At 41.4% G+C, this 13548-nt stretch overlaps 1 protein-coding gene across 4 annotated transcripts in view; it reads left to right on the forward strand.

Moving 5' to 3' along the window:
- Positions 1–306: 306 nt before the first annotated feature.
- Positions 307–13548, forward strand: part of YPEL1 (yippee like 1) — a 39826-nt gene continuing 26584 nt past the window's right edge. The window contains exons 1-2 of one of the 4 annotated variants that reach the window (XM_084649211.1): positions 307–930; positions 8054–8548. In XM_084649211.1, the coding sequence (XP_084505337.1) occupies positions 8488–8548 (61 nt within the window). In that variant the 5' untranslated portion in view covers positions 307–930; positions 8054–8487. The other 3 variants (XM_084649213.1, XM_084649212.1, XM_084649214.1) reach the window with 3 other exon arrangements.

A 13548-nucleotide genomic window follows, 5' to 3' on the forward strand; every position in this document is an offset into this window, starting at 1 on the left:
CCGTGGCAATGGCCCAGGGCCCCAGGCTCTGTCTGCCCCCAGTCCCAGCCCGGCAGCGTGGCTCTGCGCGCACCGCTAACCCCGCCGCCGCTCCGCGAATGAAGCGGCTCGGGGGCGCAGACGGCAGCCGCCCAGCGACGCGAGCTGAGGGGGACACAGTGTAGCAAGGCGGAGTCCCCGGGCGGGGCTCGCGGTCGCCGGAGGACCCCGCACGCGCCGCCTATTATTTATAATCCCCGTCTCCCGGGCCAGACTGCGCGCAGCAGCCTCGCTCTGGCGCGGGGCCTCCATTCCCATTGGACACCCACAGCGTTCCACTTCTTTGCACGTAGGGAACGCAGGTCGCAAACGGCTCGACCACGCGTTCCCTCGTCTCGCGCTCTCCCCTTCCTCCCCCCAACCCCCGAAAGGGATTTGGCGTCGCGCGCTTTCCTAGGGGCTGACTGGTGGAGCGCGCTGGCTCTCACGCTCTCCCCCTCCCGGCACGCGCGTTCTGATTGGCCGCAGCCACCGTTCTTCGGAGACGGTTTAACTGCAGCAGCCCGGCAGCGAGGCTCAGGGCGAGGAAAACAAAACAAAGGAGCCTAGCGGGCGCGGGATGCCTCGGCCGCCTCTCGGTCCCGAGGGGAGGAGACTCGGGCCCGGCCCCCGGCTCCCCTGATGACCCTGGGCGCTGCAGCCGCCGCCGCCGCCGCCGCGGGGAAGACGCCCCTGAGCCTGGGGAGGGGGACGGACCCCCCCCCCCCGGCGCACGCAGAGCCGCCACCTGAGCGGGGCATGAGGGGCCAGTGACACTAGACCCGCCCCTGGCCCCAGCGACGGAGGCTGCGCCTTCCCCGCGCCAAGCCAGCCCCCCGCGGAGGGAGGGAACGGGGGGACCCACAGCTGCGCGGAGCCCGCGGGGGTCCGGCCCGGGCAGCCGAGCCGCCGGTGAGTACCCAGCCCGCGCAGCGAACCCGGCAACCGCTCCCCCAACCCGAGGGACCCGCCGCCCCGGTCCGTAGCCAGCCGTGGCCTTGCCTCCCCGCGCCTCAAGGACCCGGCGGCGGCTTTTGGTGAGGCGGGAAGCCGAGGCAACTTTCCTGGCTTGGCCCGGCGGGCTCGGGTTCTATTTATAGCGCCTGGAAGTGACGGCAGAGCTGCCCGACCGGCTGCAGCCGCCGTGTTACCGGGCGGATTGTGAGGCTTTGCATGGCTGCGGGGGTAGCAGACCAGAGGGCGCCGCGGCTCCAGAGGGCGGCTCGCCCCTTCCCAGCCCGGCGGATTCCCGATAGTTCGCCTCTAGCTGTCCCAGCGCAGCGCCCGACCCGCCTCCCCGGCTGGAGCGGGCTAACTCGGCCAGCCCCCGCGGGCAGGCGCCTGCCAGGCGCGGGGCTTTGTTTGTAAACAGTGGGGACGCTGCGAGCCCTTTCCGAGGTCCTGCGGTGCGATCCGGGGCAGGCCGCGGCGCACAGAGGCTGCAGGGATCGCTGCTGGGGCCGGAGGTCGCTTGGCCGGACTGCAGAGCCCTGACGGATCAGGGTCCCCCCCCAACCTTGCATGCAAAGCCCTGTGAAATCTCCCCCTCCCCCGGCTGCTGCTGCTGCACAACCGTGCCCAGGGCTCAGGCGCGGGCAGGCTGAAGGGACTGATCTCTGTTGCCTTCTTCGCTGCTGCGGCTTTTATGAAAAGTTACATTGTTCTGTAAGCCTCGTAGATACTGTTGCAAACGAAAAGCAGCAGCATTTACACAGGTAACTTTGCGCGCTGATACTGAGGCTGAAAACTCATTTGCAAAACGAGCTTGAAATGGGAACAGAAGAATAATCGCTTACTATTTAAAACTTTCCAGGGGGGAAACCAAGATCGATCTGTGGAGGTAACTTTCAGCTTAATTGTGTTTGTTTTAATTTATCTATACACTGGCTACTAAAAATCAGGAATGAGATTTAATAATTGTCGATATGATGTATTGCAGTGTGTTTTGCTTGAGCTGAAAACATGGAACCGTATCTGATTAAATTGACTTTCGTGCGTTTCTTTTTTAAAAAGGAAGTGTACTCGAATGGCAGTTTGTGCATTTAAAACAAAAAACCGTGTCAGGCTTGTTGGTGCCAGACAAAACGTTCATTTCCCCCCTTCCCGCATTTTTGTATTGAATGGATTAGGAGAGAGGCCCCTTAAATAGTCAGGAGCCTTGAGTTAACTATTTTCTACTTTATTTTATTTTTGTCATTACAATTCCCGGTATGAGTCTTGAATTGAGCTTACTAAGAGTGGTGCGAAAACAGCCTAGACAGTTATTCAACTGAATTAACTACTAAGTTGTCAAGAAACCGATATATTTTGGTTGAATTAATATATCTAACTTAGCTATGAATTTCTTAAGGACTGGGAATTTTAGTCTGTAGTTGCCTTGTTGCTGAGTTAGGTGCCAAACTTAAATACATTTCAAATCAGGAATAGGTTTGAGAAGTCTCTTGTTTTAAATCATGAAAAGGGAGTCAAAGGTTTACACACAACTCTATAAGGTAACCTCTCCAAAAAATAAGCTGTTAGGAATAACAATGAGAAATGTTACGAAGATGGCATATTTATTAAATGTTAAAAGCTTTGAGCTACAAGTCAGCTGCTATCCTTCTTAAACAAGATAGACTAAAATGTTCAGTTACATAGATCTGAAATTCCAGTACTAATGTCGGTTACCTGGTGGATAATCGTACTGTCCTTAGACTACATCTGCTTTAACATGCTTCCTCTCATTGTTTGTTTACACATCCGGGAGCATGGTTGGGGACTGCCCACTTCATTAGGATTGGCTGATACTTGGCTACCATATTTGGACATCCCATTCAGTGATGTCATGCTGCTAGATGGCAGCAGAACTGAAATTACATGATGAAATCTATGAATTGTAAGTTCAGATTTAAATGCTAAGTTTCTTTGTTCAAATAGTTAGCATGTTTTAAGAATTGTAAACGTTGTCAGCCTCCAATAATGGAGGGATCAAGAAGCAGTGTACCAAGGTGAAACTGAGAATTATCTTTAAAATGTTAGTTTCTGAAGCTCCATCTCCTATACCACACCCTCCAACATGCACTCTAATACGGAAATTTATTTTGTTTTTAATACTTTTGAATAGTAAGAATCATTCCTCTTAACTCTGAACCCTTTTGCAACTGGCCCTCTTATTTCTGTTGCCAGATGATTGTGCAGAGTTGAGATATTAACCCATAAGTAGACATTTAAAGTAAATTTGGATACTGTTGAGATTGTTTGACTGCTAGATTTTGTCATGGTGTTTGTATGTGCTCAACACGAAGCTAGTTTATGCATGGTATCTAAGAGCTGTAACTTTTGACACTGCAAGGAGGAAGGTACAATGCTGAACATCTTTGATCCTGATGAATTTTATAAATATAATTATTAGTAACCTAGAATAAGCAACTAACTTTTGGAGTATCTTTAAGGCTAGTACTTCTTGAGTCATATATGCCATAGTTTAAAAGATGGTTAGACTGCACATATTTGCAGACTTATTTTCATGTATTATGCTTGTGGTTATTCTGTAATCTCTTGCTTTCCAATCAAGAAAAGAGGTTAAGTACTCCAATATGTTCTTGGATTATGTGCTTTTTGGGGGACTGGGAGCTGTTTTTTCTAATTTTCATCATGTGTCATGGATACAATTTTATATTTTCTCGTTATTATTTAGTGGCTTTTTTCTTTTTGACAGCAGTGAAATAGAGTGTGTTGAGTTATTTTAACAGGGAAAAAATACACTGAAGTCATGTGGTTTCTGCATCTTGGCATCAGAGAAACAATTTCTATTTTAACTAGCAAATAAAAGGCTTTGCTCTGAGTGTTGTTATTTAACTCTCCCTTTTCCCAACATGATTTATATTTTGAAAACTAGTGATAGTAAAATTCAGAACTTTCTAAGTCACTCAGTTAATGCCTTCAGGGATACAGATAGTAAGCCTGTAACCTAATGTTTGGTTCCCTTTTGGACAACAGCTAAAGGAGCTTGAGTTGATAAAGTTCTTTTATGACACATCTTATAAAAGGAATCTGCCAATTTAAAAAAAATTAATTCCACCTAACACTGAAGTTATGAGCTGTGTATAATTTTTTTAATGAGGAAACCCAAAATAAATCAGGAGCAAATGGTATTCTTTACTAATCACATATTGAATGAGTGCCCCAAGGCCCCAGTCAGGATGTGGGGAGCACTGGGTCATGAATTGTACTAACATTCAAGAAGACCGTTCCTGCCTGGAAGGGCATAAAGCCTAAAAGCCACAAGACCAGATAAATTGTTGGGGGGAGGGAGGAGGTTCAGGCTATATCATGATAGTTTACGTGCCTTTGCTACTTTTATGTGTTAGAGTGAGGGAGAATGGATGAGGGAAATAGATCAACAACACTCTTGAGGGTGAAGAGGAGGAGAATGTGGTGTTATGGAGAGAGAAAGAAGGATGGCAGGGGAAATAAGGCTGTTAATAGAGAGATAGTGAGGGAGGAGTTGGAAGGAGGAGAAGGCAAACAGCCAGTCAGAAGAGACTGAAAGTGCAGATCTGATGACATCACTGCTGTCCAGTAACTGAAAATGTATTGCTGCAGCTCCTGCTTCCCAGAGGCCTGCAAGTAGCAAGCCTTTCCATCAGAAATTCCTGCTATTCCTTCCCTAAACTCATATTGCTGAAGAGAAGGGCACATAGAGGCTGGTATCTTGAATTGCACAATTTGGAATCTGTGTAAAACTTCTCATTTTTTGACTTCAGAATTCTGTGTAAATTCAGATTTTCAGGGCAACCTGTGGGTCATGGTCTTGGCTAGACATTTGTGGTCTAAGTAGCAATAATATGCAATTGTCATGGTTCTTGACAGTCACCGCAGTTCAGAGCCCTGTGGGAAGCAGCTCTGGAAACTGACCCTGGACAAGTTTGGTTTTTTTACTTCTTAGCACAGTTATGGGCAGTAATGCTTTTTCTCTGGCACTTTTTATCTGCAGGCTTAGGGAGAGAAAATTGCATTGACTTAGTTCAGGTTTGGAAGCTTGCTTGCCTCCCTCCCCCCCCCCCTTTTTTTTTTTTTTTGTTTTGAAGCAACATAGGAAGGACTGCTTTATGATGTGCAAAAACCTGTGGGGTCTCTCTCCTTGGAGATGAGGAGAATGTGGCTTTGCCAAAGGAGCTCTGGGAGGTCTTGGGAATGTTTGAGGTCAACACTTTTTAATTGAAGGGGTAAAAATGTCAAGTCTTTAACAAAAGACTTCCTTTACTCAAGTTTCCATCACTTGGATTTAAATGAAACTCAAACTAGAGTTTTAAACAGTCTGACTTTAGAGTAGAAGGGATATTTTAAATTGGTTAACTTTCACTTGATTACCTCTTGTAATGTCATTATTTCACTAGTTCTTCAGTCATCATCCTAAGAGGCCTGATCCAAAGCCCTACAATTTCTGTGTGTATTTTTTACTTTAGAAACTAAGATCCTGTTTAGTCTTGGAGATTTGGGACCTGATACAAAGCCCAGACAGTGGTTTTGGATTAGGTCTAAAGTCTCCAAACCTGAGGGGGTAGGGATATGGACAACTTTCAGGGTTTCTTAAGAGGTCATAGAGAAATGAGAGAGCAGAAGCCCCCCTGCCCTCCATTTGCAGGTTACTAAATCTGCAGAAATTGGCTTGGTCCTCTCCCTGCTACCTGGGTAGTGGATTTTTCAAGCCCTGATGGATTTTTGAGGGGTGGTTTCTTTCTTTGCATATACATTGCATTTCTCCATAGTAGTTTTATACTTCTAATACTATCCTTAGATCTTAAAATGCAATGATATTTCATGATGGCTATGCCAAGAGAATATAATGATGCCATAGTGATGTGCATTGTAATTCATCCTGTATTGAAACTGACAGGAGTAGCAGCCTACAATAAAGAATTTTTTGACACACGTCCTTGTCGCTGGCAAGGATGGGGAAAGGAAATATAAAAATGTATGACAACTTAATAGGTTTATAGTAAAACATTTTCCTTTGGGGTTAGGTCTACAATATTGGTGTTTATCCATGTGTCTTATTTGTCTAGATTGATTTCAAATGTACCCATCTTGGGCTCTGGATGCATGTTCACTCTAAAATCCGTGCATATTAGGTGAACATTCAAAAACTGTGAAATTAGTTACCTGCCAGATCCTTTCCATTCTTCATACTTCATCTTTCTCCACTCCTGCCCCCCCTTAAAAACTCTTGGGGAAAGCAGGTAGGCCTTGTTATGAACAGAGGATGTGCCCTTATTGGCAACATGTTCCCATTACTTACTTATTTTTTTAATGTACACATCCCTCTAAGTTTTAGTTGAGGACTGTTTCCTTACAGTTAATTATGTACTATACAAATAGAATTCACTGAAGTTCTTTAATTTTTATAAAGTATGCACCCATCCTTTTATTAGCTTGAGGTAAAAATTCAAAAACAGCTGATGCATGTGGTCTTTATGCCTCCTGAAGCAGGCATTATATGTTCATATGGTTGTTTCTCAAGATTTGTGATGATTTATTTATAAATTGCTTCCTCAAAGCAGTCAGTGGAATCCATGTAATTCAGGAGTGTAAACTCATAGCTAAACTTATATTCTGTGGCAATATGAGAAGTAAATCACCTTTCTGCATTTTGAAGTGTTAACAATACTTCAGGTGGTGCCTCTTTTTTCCAGTTGTTGAATAAAGCAGTTGGAAAATAAAATGCAAAGTTATGTAAGGGTGGGTGGCTTTAAATGGAAAGCACGTTGTCATGGTGGTCACACATGATTTATGCTTGATATCTTTTGTTTCATTGTTTTGTCAAACCAAATTTCATTTAAACCTATACAAAAATAGTTTGAGTTCTAGGTGGTTGATTATTTCTTCCATATAGCAGCATTAAACTTTTTGTTTGGGTTTTTTTGGTTCATCAACTCAGATGAACAAATCAATTTTAGTTACCAGCTATACATAGGCTACTGCTTAACAGGAAAGAGTAGACTTTTTTTTTCTTTAACTCTCATATTATCTAGCTAGTAAACCGTACCTGTGCTTTTTATTCTCACTTTTCATAAAGCCAATAGAAAAGACCAGAAATACAGTGAACTATTACATTGGCACTTTTCTTTCAATACTTCTGTTATTGATCCACCATACCAGCCGCATAATGATTGGTGGCATAATAGGTGATCTTTTGTACAGTATCACTGAATTACTGTAGTAGTCTTCATGCTTGGATTGTTCAGTTGCTTTGAGTCACGTAATCTATTAAGTAATGTTTTAGTAAACAGATCTGTAGCGTGCAGGTGCAAATTTGACTTTCAAGGTAGAGGATGATAGAAAAGTGAAGCCTTCATTTTTTGTATATTTATATAAAATGTCACAGTGTATGTAATATGTTATTTCCTCCAAGGAGATCTGAGGATCAAGAATGTGTACAGCATTTTGAACATAGAAAACAGAATTCTTAATATTTATGTGTAGGTTGTAGAATCTGTTCTCCACTACTGAAATTTGTTAGATATTAAGATTATTTTGGTAGAGTAAGGGGGGAAAATAGCTGAAAGAACTGAATAGTCGGAGTGGACAGGAGACTGGTCTAAAAAGCTTGAACTTTATAGCTGGGAAATAGTCTGATCTCAAAATAGTGCAAATTTTTGGTCAAGATTTTGTTTTGTGTATGTATCACATTTGACTTCAAGTCCAGTGCTTGTGAAATGCCCTGGAAATTGAAAAATAGACACAACTCCCCACTTCCTGTGTGTTCTGGAGTTTAGCATGGGTTTATGAGTTTAGCAAGTGCAGGTTTCCCACACTATTTCCACTTCTTATTTTAGTGTCTACCAAAGTTGTTGAAAAGCTAGTTCAGTCTCCATTCCTTTTAATATTTTGCCTTTCTGCTGAGGCTGCTAAACAAAGATGTCCATTGTGTTAATGGGTTGTGGAGTTTTTTGAAGGGGAGATGGAGGGAGGTTAAAGTTCTGAAATCCAAGAGAATAGTTGAATGTACTGTATTCCTGGCTTTTTAAAAGTTGTCTTCTTTGTTTACTTGCAGGTTGTGACTGTTTCTCTTGTGGCATCTGTGTGGAAAGTGCCACACACGCTCCAGAACAACAACGGCTTTTGCTTGCATTTTCCAGTGTTTTTTTTGTCAGCGAGTTCAGCAAAGTTGTAATTCTTCAAGTGCCAGCCCTGAGCTGAGTGAGGAGCCACCAGCAGAGATGGTAAAAATGACAAAATCAAAAACGTTCCAGGCTTACCTGCCAAACTGTCACCGAACCTACAGCTGTATCCACTGCAGAGCCCACCTAGCCAATCATGATGAATTGATTTCCAAGGCAAGTGATTTGTTTAGAGACTTCATGTGGGGTTTTTTAACCAAAATTGTTGTCAGTACTTCCAATACATAAGTGGTATAAATCTGATGCATACTTCAAAGTATCTTCCCAAGAGCTCCATTCTTGGGTCATAGGTGCATTATACAAAGGAATGGATGTTTTCTGGAAACTTCGTGTAAAGCCCCATCTTCGTAACCCCCCACGAATAAGAGGTAGGTGCTACTTTTGAGATGTGCCTGGTCTTTATCAGACCAGGATTAGATGTGATAAGTTTGCTAAGGAAGGAAACTGTCTGAGGGAAGTACAGAGCTCAGGATTGGGAAATTATTCTTGTTAAATTGATTAAAAAGATTAATCTAGTAGAGGTCACAAAATTAGCTTGTATTACACAATCCAGTGGATCAACATGAAGTTCATCACTACGTTATCTAAACCCTTTCTTCGCTCTCATTATTATATACCATCTGGTTAATTTGTGGAGCTTAAAAAATGGATTACTCTGTGGAATGTTCAAGCAGTCTCAAGTTTAAATTTCAAAAAGAAATTCTGAAGCTTTTGAAATGATCTAGCCCTGTCCTTTTATATCAATTGTGGAAAGAAACTAAGACTCCATAATCAGTTAGTAAAATTTAATATCCAGGGGAAAATATAAAGTGACAGTTGGTGCTTTAAGTCAAATTAGGTTTCTGATGGAGCACCCTATAAATATTTTCTAAGGAAAAAATGCAATTCAATTTTCAAACTTTGGTGTTTTTTGTTTTTAATGGTGGTGTGTGTTGGGGATGGGGGTAGAGTGGTTGAGCCAGAGAACAGCTTTCTTGGGGCCATCCCTTATTTATTTCCATCTTCTCTGTTCCCTGCTATCACCCTCTGTTGCTCCTGCCTGCTGGTATCTTTAGCAGCATTGAAGTAAAGCTGCTTCCTTGAGGAGTCCCAGGAAGTAAAGAAGCCACTCCTTTTAAGTACCTTCATTGTTCTCTAGTCCTGTGCAGAGGCCTGAGGAGTGAAGGAGGTTCCTTGGGCCACACACCCCTTAACTTCCACTTCAACCTTTTGTACTCCTCATCTCCTGGGAGGAGATGACACTTCTGGCACCACACACAAATGTCGGCAGTTTTGCTGCAGTATTGCTTGTAGATATCTTCTTGCAGGCCTATTCTTCTCTTCCCTTCCTCCTGTTCTTCTCCTCTCCTCTGCCCCCCCCCCCAAAAAAAAAAAAAAAAACAAAAGAAAGGGTGAGTGATGTGCTGTGCTAATGCACAAAGCAGGAAGTGTGACTGATCAAATGCAAAACATTGAAACTGACTATATACAAAGTGCTGTCAAAAGCATACGTTTATTAAATTCAGAAAAGATGCAAGCTCTTTAGTTCTAGTAATCATAAATATTGGTTTAAAAAAAACTGTAGGAAAATACAGGCAGAAATGTGATTCAAATTTCTTTTAATCACAAAGAAAAATATTAAGGTAAGAATCACCTTTTCTTCAGCAACACTCCACTATAAATTTCAAGAAGGAGACATGACTTCATTATTCAACACACACTGTAAGTAAGTGGAAGGTTAGATTTGAATAATTGAGCGGGGGAATGTTTTCCAGACCTATGGAGTTACTGGGAATCACATTTCATACTAAACAAATGGAGGAGGAATATGGCAAACTTTACCAGCAAAGTTCAGAAAGAAAGCTAGAACACTGAACTTTCAAGAAAAAAATGAGATCCCCCACATGTGGTTGGTATCTAACTTCTCATCCAGTAGACTTTTCTAGAGTCATCTAAATGTGATACAAGAAGCTCTTTAGTTTGACAGTATTAAGGTTTACCATAATTCCCAGACAGGCAGATATGTATAAAGGTTTTGAAAGAGGTCTTGATAATAAGAATATCTCTTGAATATATGCTCCAGTTGGATCATAGGTTCGTACTACAACTTTAAATTGTCTAGAAAGGATTAAAAACCTGAGACCGTAAAACTTTGAAGAGGGGTTATTGAGTGTATAGAGATTTTTTTTTTCAATAAAAGATCTAAGTCCCATGTGTTCAAATAAATTTAGCCTAAGCAATGTCTTCCAGCCAGGAAGGATTCGGGTATATAATATAAAGTCTCTTGTTTAATACTGGTTTCTTATTCTCCAGTGAAGGTTTCTCATAAAACAAGCTACCAAACTTTCAAATGTTTGCAGATTGGCAAGTCAGCAAAATCACATTTATGGCCAACATTCCGTGAACTCTGAATTTCCTGCCTTTATGTTGTCATAATATGTTGGTAAATGTTGTGTGTCCAATCTAGAAATGCATTAAATGTGAGGTGTATTTTTGCTTGTAAATAAAAATGTACTTGAGTCTTTGCTGCTTTCTGACCTACTGTACTGCTATAGTTGGGACCTGGGCAATAAAGGCAAATGAAAGGGAAAACGTTCAATTATTTAAAGCTCAGCATGTGTGAGAGAGAGACTTTGTAAGAGTGCATAGACAAATATAATGTTATGAGAACGCTTCTACATTTGGGGTGGGGGGTTTCTTTCAGCACAGAGTATTAATTCCTAATGTGGAATCTTGTAACCTACCTGTAAGCCTCTACGACACACAGTGCACCCACTAGGAAAATGAAGAGTTCACTACTAACTTTAAAAAACAAAAACAAACAAACAAAAACCCCTGTAATTGTACTGTTAGAATTTTAAACCTTCGATGCTATCTTAAAACAGACCGTTAACATACTTGAATTATATATTAAGGCACTGTATTTAGAATTATACCCAAACATAATTGATAGTTGTAATTCTGAATTTTCTTCTGTCATTCTTACAAACCGTCCCTCCTCTCCAGTGTAGTCCCTCTTAAAACATGTATTCATTAAAATAATGGGAACATGAATATATCTGGTATGTGTGGCAACAGTGAAGATATTTTAAACAAAAAGTTAACAGGGGTGACACTGTACTCCAGAGGCTGTTGGTATACATTTGACCTTGATTGTATACAATTGCAATAAATAAATATGCTGTACTGCAGACTATGAATTGCCTTGAAGAATAGTACTTTGATTGAAATTCTAAGAAAAGAGTGCATGACTTAAAGGCCAACCATTAAAATTGTCACTTCCTCATTCATAGAAAACTAAATGTAAGCTATCATTTTATGAATACTACTCAGTTGTGGATATAACATTAGAGATGTTAGACTGTTTAGGTAGAAGGAATAGTAGTTTAACCCTTATACTGTCTACTCTAACATTTCTTTTCTGAGAACATATTTTAAAGGTGATCCATGGGAAACATATAGATATTTGTGCTGTCTTAGGATGTATTAAAAAAAGACTGTAAATGAAACCTTGTAAACCCTCCCCTGCTGTTTTTTTTGGTGTTGAAATTTTCTGGTTGTGACTTTCTGTTCCTTAAGTACTAGAACTCATGGGATTATGATGCTTCAAGAGACTGAAACAAGGAAATTGGTGGTGGGGAGAAGATAAATAGCTGAACTTTTTTCTTTCTTTTTTTTTTTCTTGAGACTTATTTTTAACTTTAGAGAAAAGCTAGCCTAGCAAGAGATTCTGTCTCCCTGGTGCTTCTTTTGAGGGCTACACAATCCTACTCCACATCACTAGTTTTCCAAGGCTTCCTCAGTGAAAACAGGACAAGCGAGACTCGATAATCAAAACACAGTAATTTCTAAACTGCTATGTGGTGCTGGTGGCTCTTGTTTCCAGCAGAGAGAAATACTTGTGAGAGGAGATTGTGAAATGTCTTGTTCTTTTTAAAAAATCAAATAGATTAAAGACAGCTATAGTTAATTTCCTCTTACTCTTTCCTGGGTAATCAATTGTTATAGCTTCCACAGTTATGCTTCTTCATACAAAATGGGAGGGAAGGTGGTCCATGCTATGAAACAACTAGGGATCCCTACTCTAAGGTGTTAGAGTGTCATGTTGGTGGTGGTTGTAGTTTTGGTTTTTTGTTTTTAAATTCAGCCCCACTGTGATAGAAAAGCTAAAAGACCTAAACACTTTCCCTTCCTACAGTAATGAGTCCTTTCGCTATACTGTGGGTGTTGGAAACACACACAAACAAGGAAAATCTCTGCAAAGCCAAAGAAATCTAAAAACAAGTTAGACCACATTCTAGGTAATGTAGATATGACTGACTTGCTTTTTCGGTCAAGGACATGCTGATCTTCTCCAGGGATAATCTTCCAAAAGACTAGACTGACACAATAGAGAGGTCTTTCAAAACTTTAAGCTTCAGCTGTAGATTTTTAAACTTCAGTGGCTTCCACAAGATTAGTTACAGACCATCTCATCTTGTCTAGTGATTTAAACTAAATGTGGAGATCAGTACCTAAATGCCATTTTGCAGACAATTGAGGAAAGGTGACTGAGTGCAAAGATGCTTTGTATAAAGCTTTATTGAGGAACTTTCTTATTGGTGTGGCTTTGAAAAGCTGATGACCGCACAGAATGGCTTCTAGCATGAGCTAAGATTATAGTAGGCAGAACTTTGGTGAAAACCTAGATGAAATTTAGGTAAGCATGTCTCGCCATCATCAAATGGAGTAATCAAACCATACACCTAGCTCAGATCTTCCTGTCAGCCAGTGTGGCAAACAAATTACCACAAGCCACCTGGAGAACAGAAGTGACTAAAGGTTTTTCAAGCACTCTTCTAACCACTTCAGTAGGAAGACAAGAGACTAATTGGGCTGTCCTTGGCTTTCAATCTGTAGCTGTAGGAACTGAGCTATCTGATTAACTTGCACAGTGAATTAAATTACATCAGACTAACAGATACTGGATGTAAAAGCTTACGTTAATGTTTTGTAATGATTAATCCTCCAAGAATGAAGTTCCTGGAATCTCCAATTTCTTTTCCCACCTTTGTAAAACACTTTAAAATCTTTGCTGATGGAGGGCACAAGAATAAGAAATTCTGTGGGGTCATACTCTTTTGGAATTTCACAAGTGATTTGGATTTCACACATACACAAACAAAAGTGGAAGGCTCACTAGAAGCACGAAGAGGTACAAATTCCTGATGAAAATTTTGAGAGACAAGGTGGGTGAAGTAATATCTTTTATTTGACCAACTTTTGTTGGTGAAAGACAAACATTCGAGCTTAAACAGTTCTTCTTCAGGTCTCAGAAACGTACTCAGGCTGTCACTCCTAAATGTAAGGTGGAACAGATTGTTTAGTATAAGTAGCACATATTTCAAGG

This window comes from Lepidochelys olivacea (genome assembly GCF_965140295.1).
Source record: "Lepidochelys olivacea isolate rLepOli2 genome assembly, chromosome: 15".
In the NCBI taxonomy this organism is placed as follows: domain Eukaryota; kingdom Metazoa; phylum Chordata; order Testudines; family Cheloniidae; genus Lepidochelys; species Lepidochelys olivacea.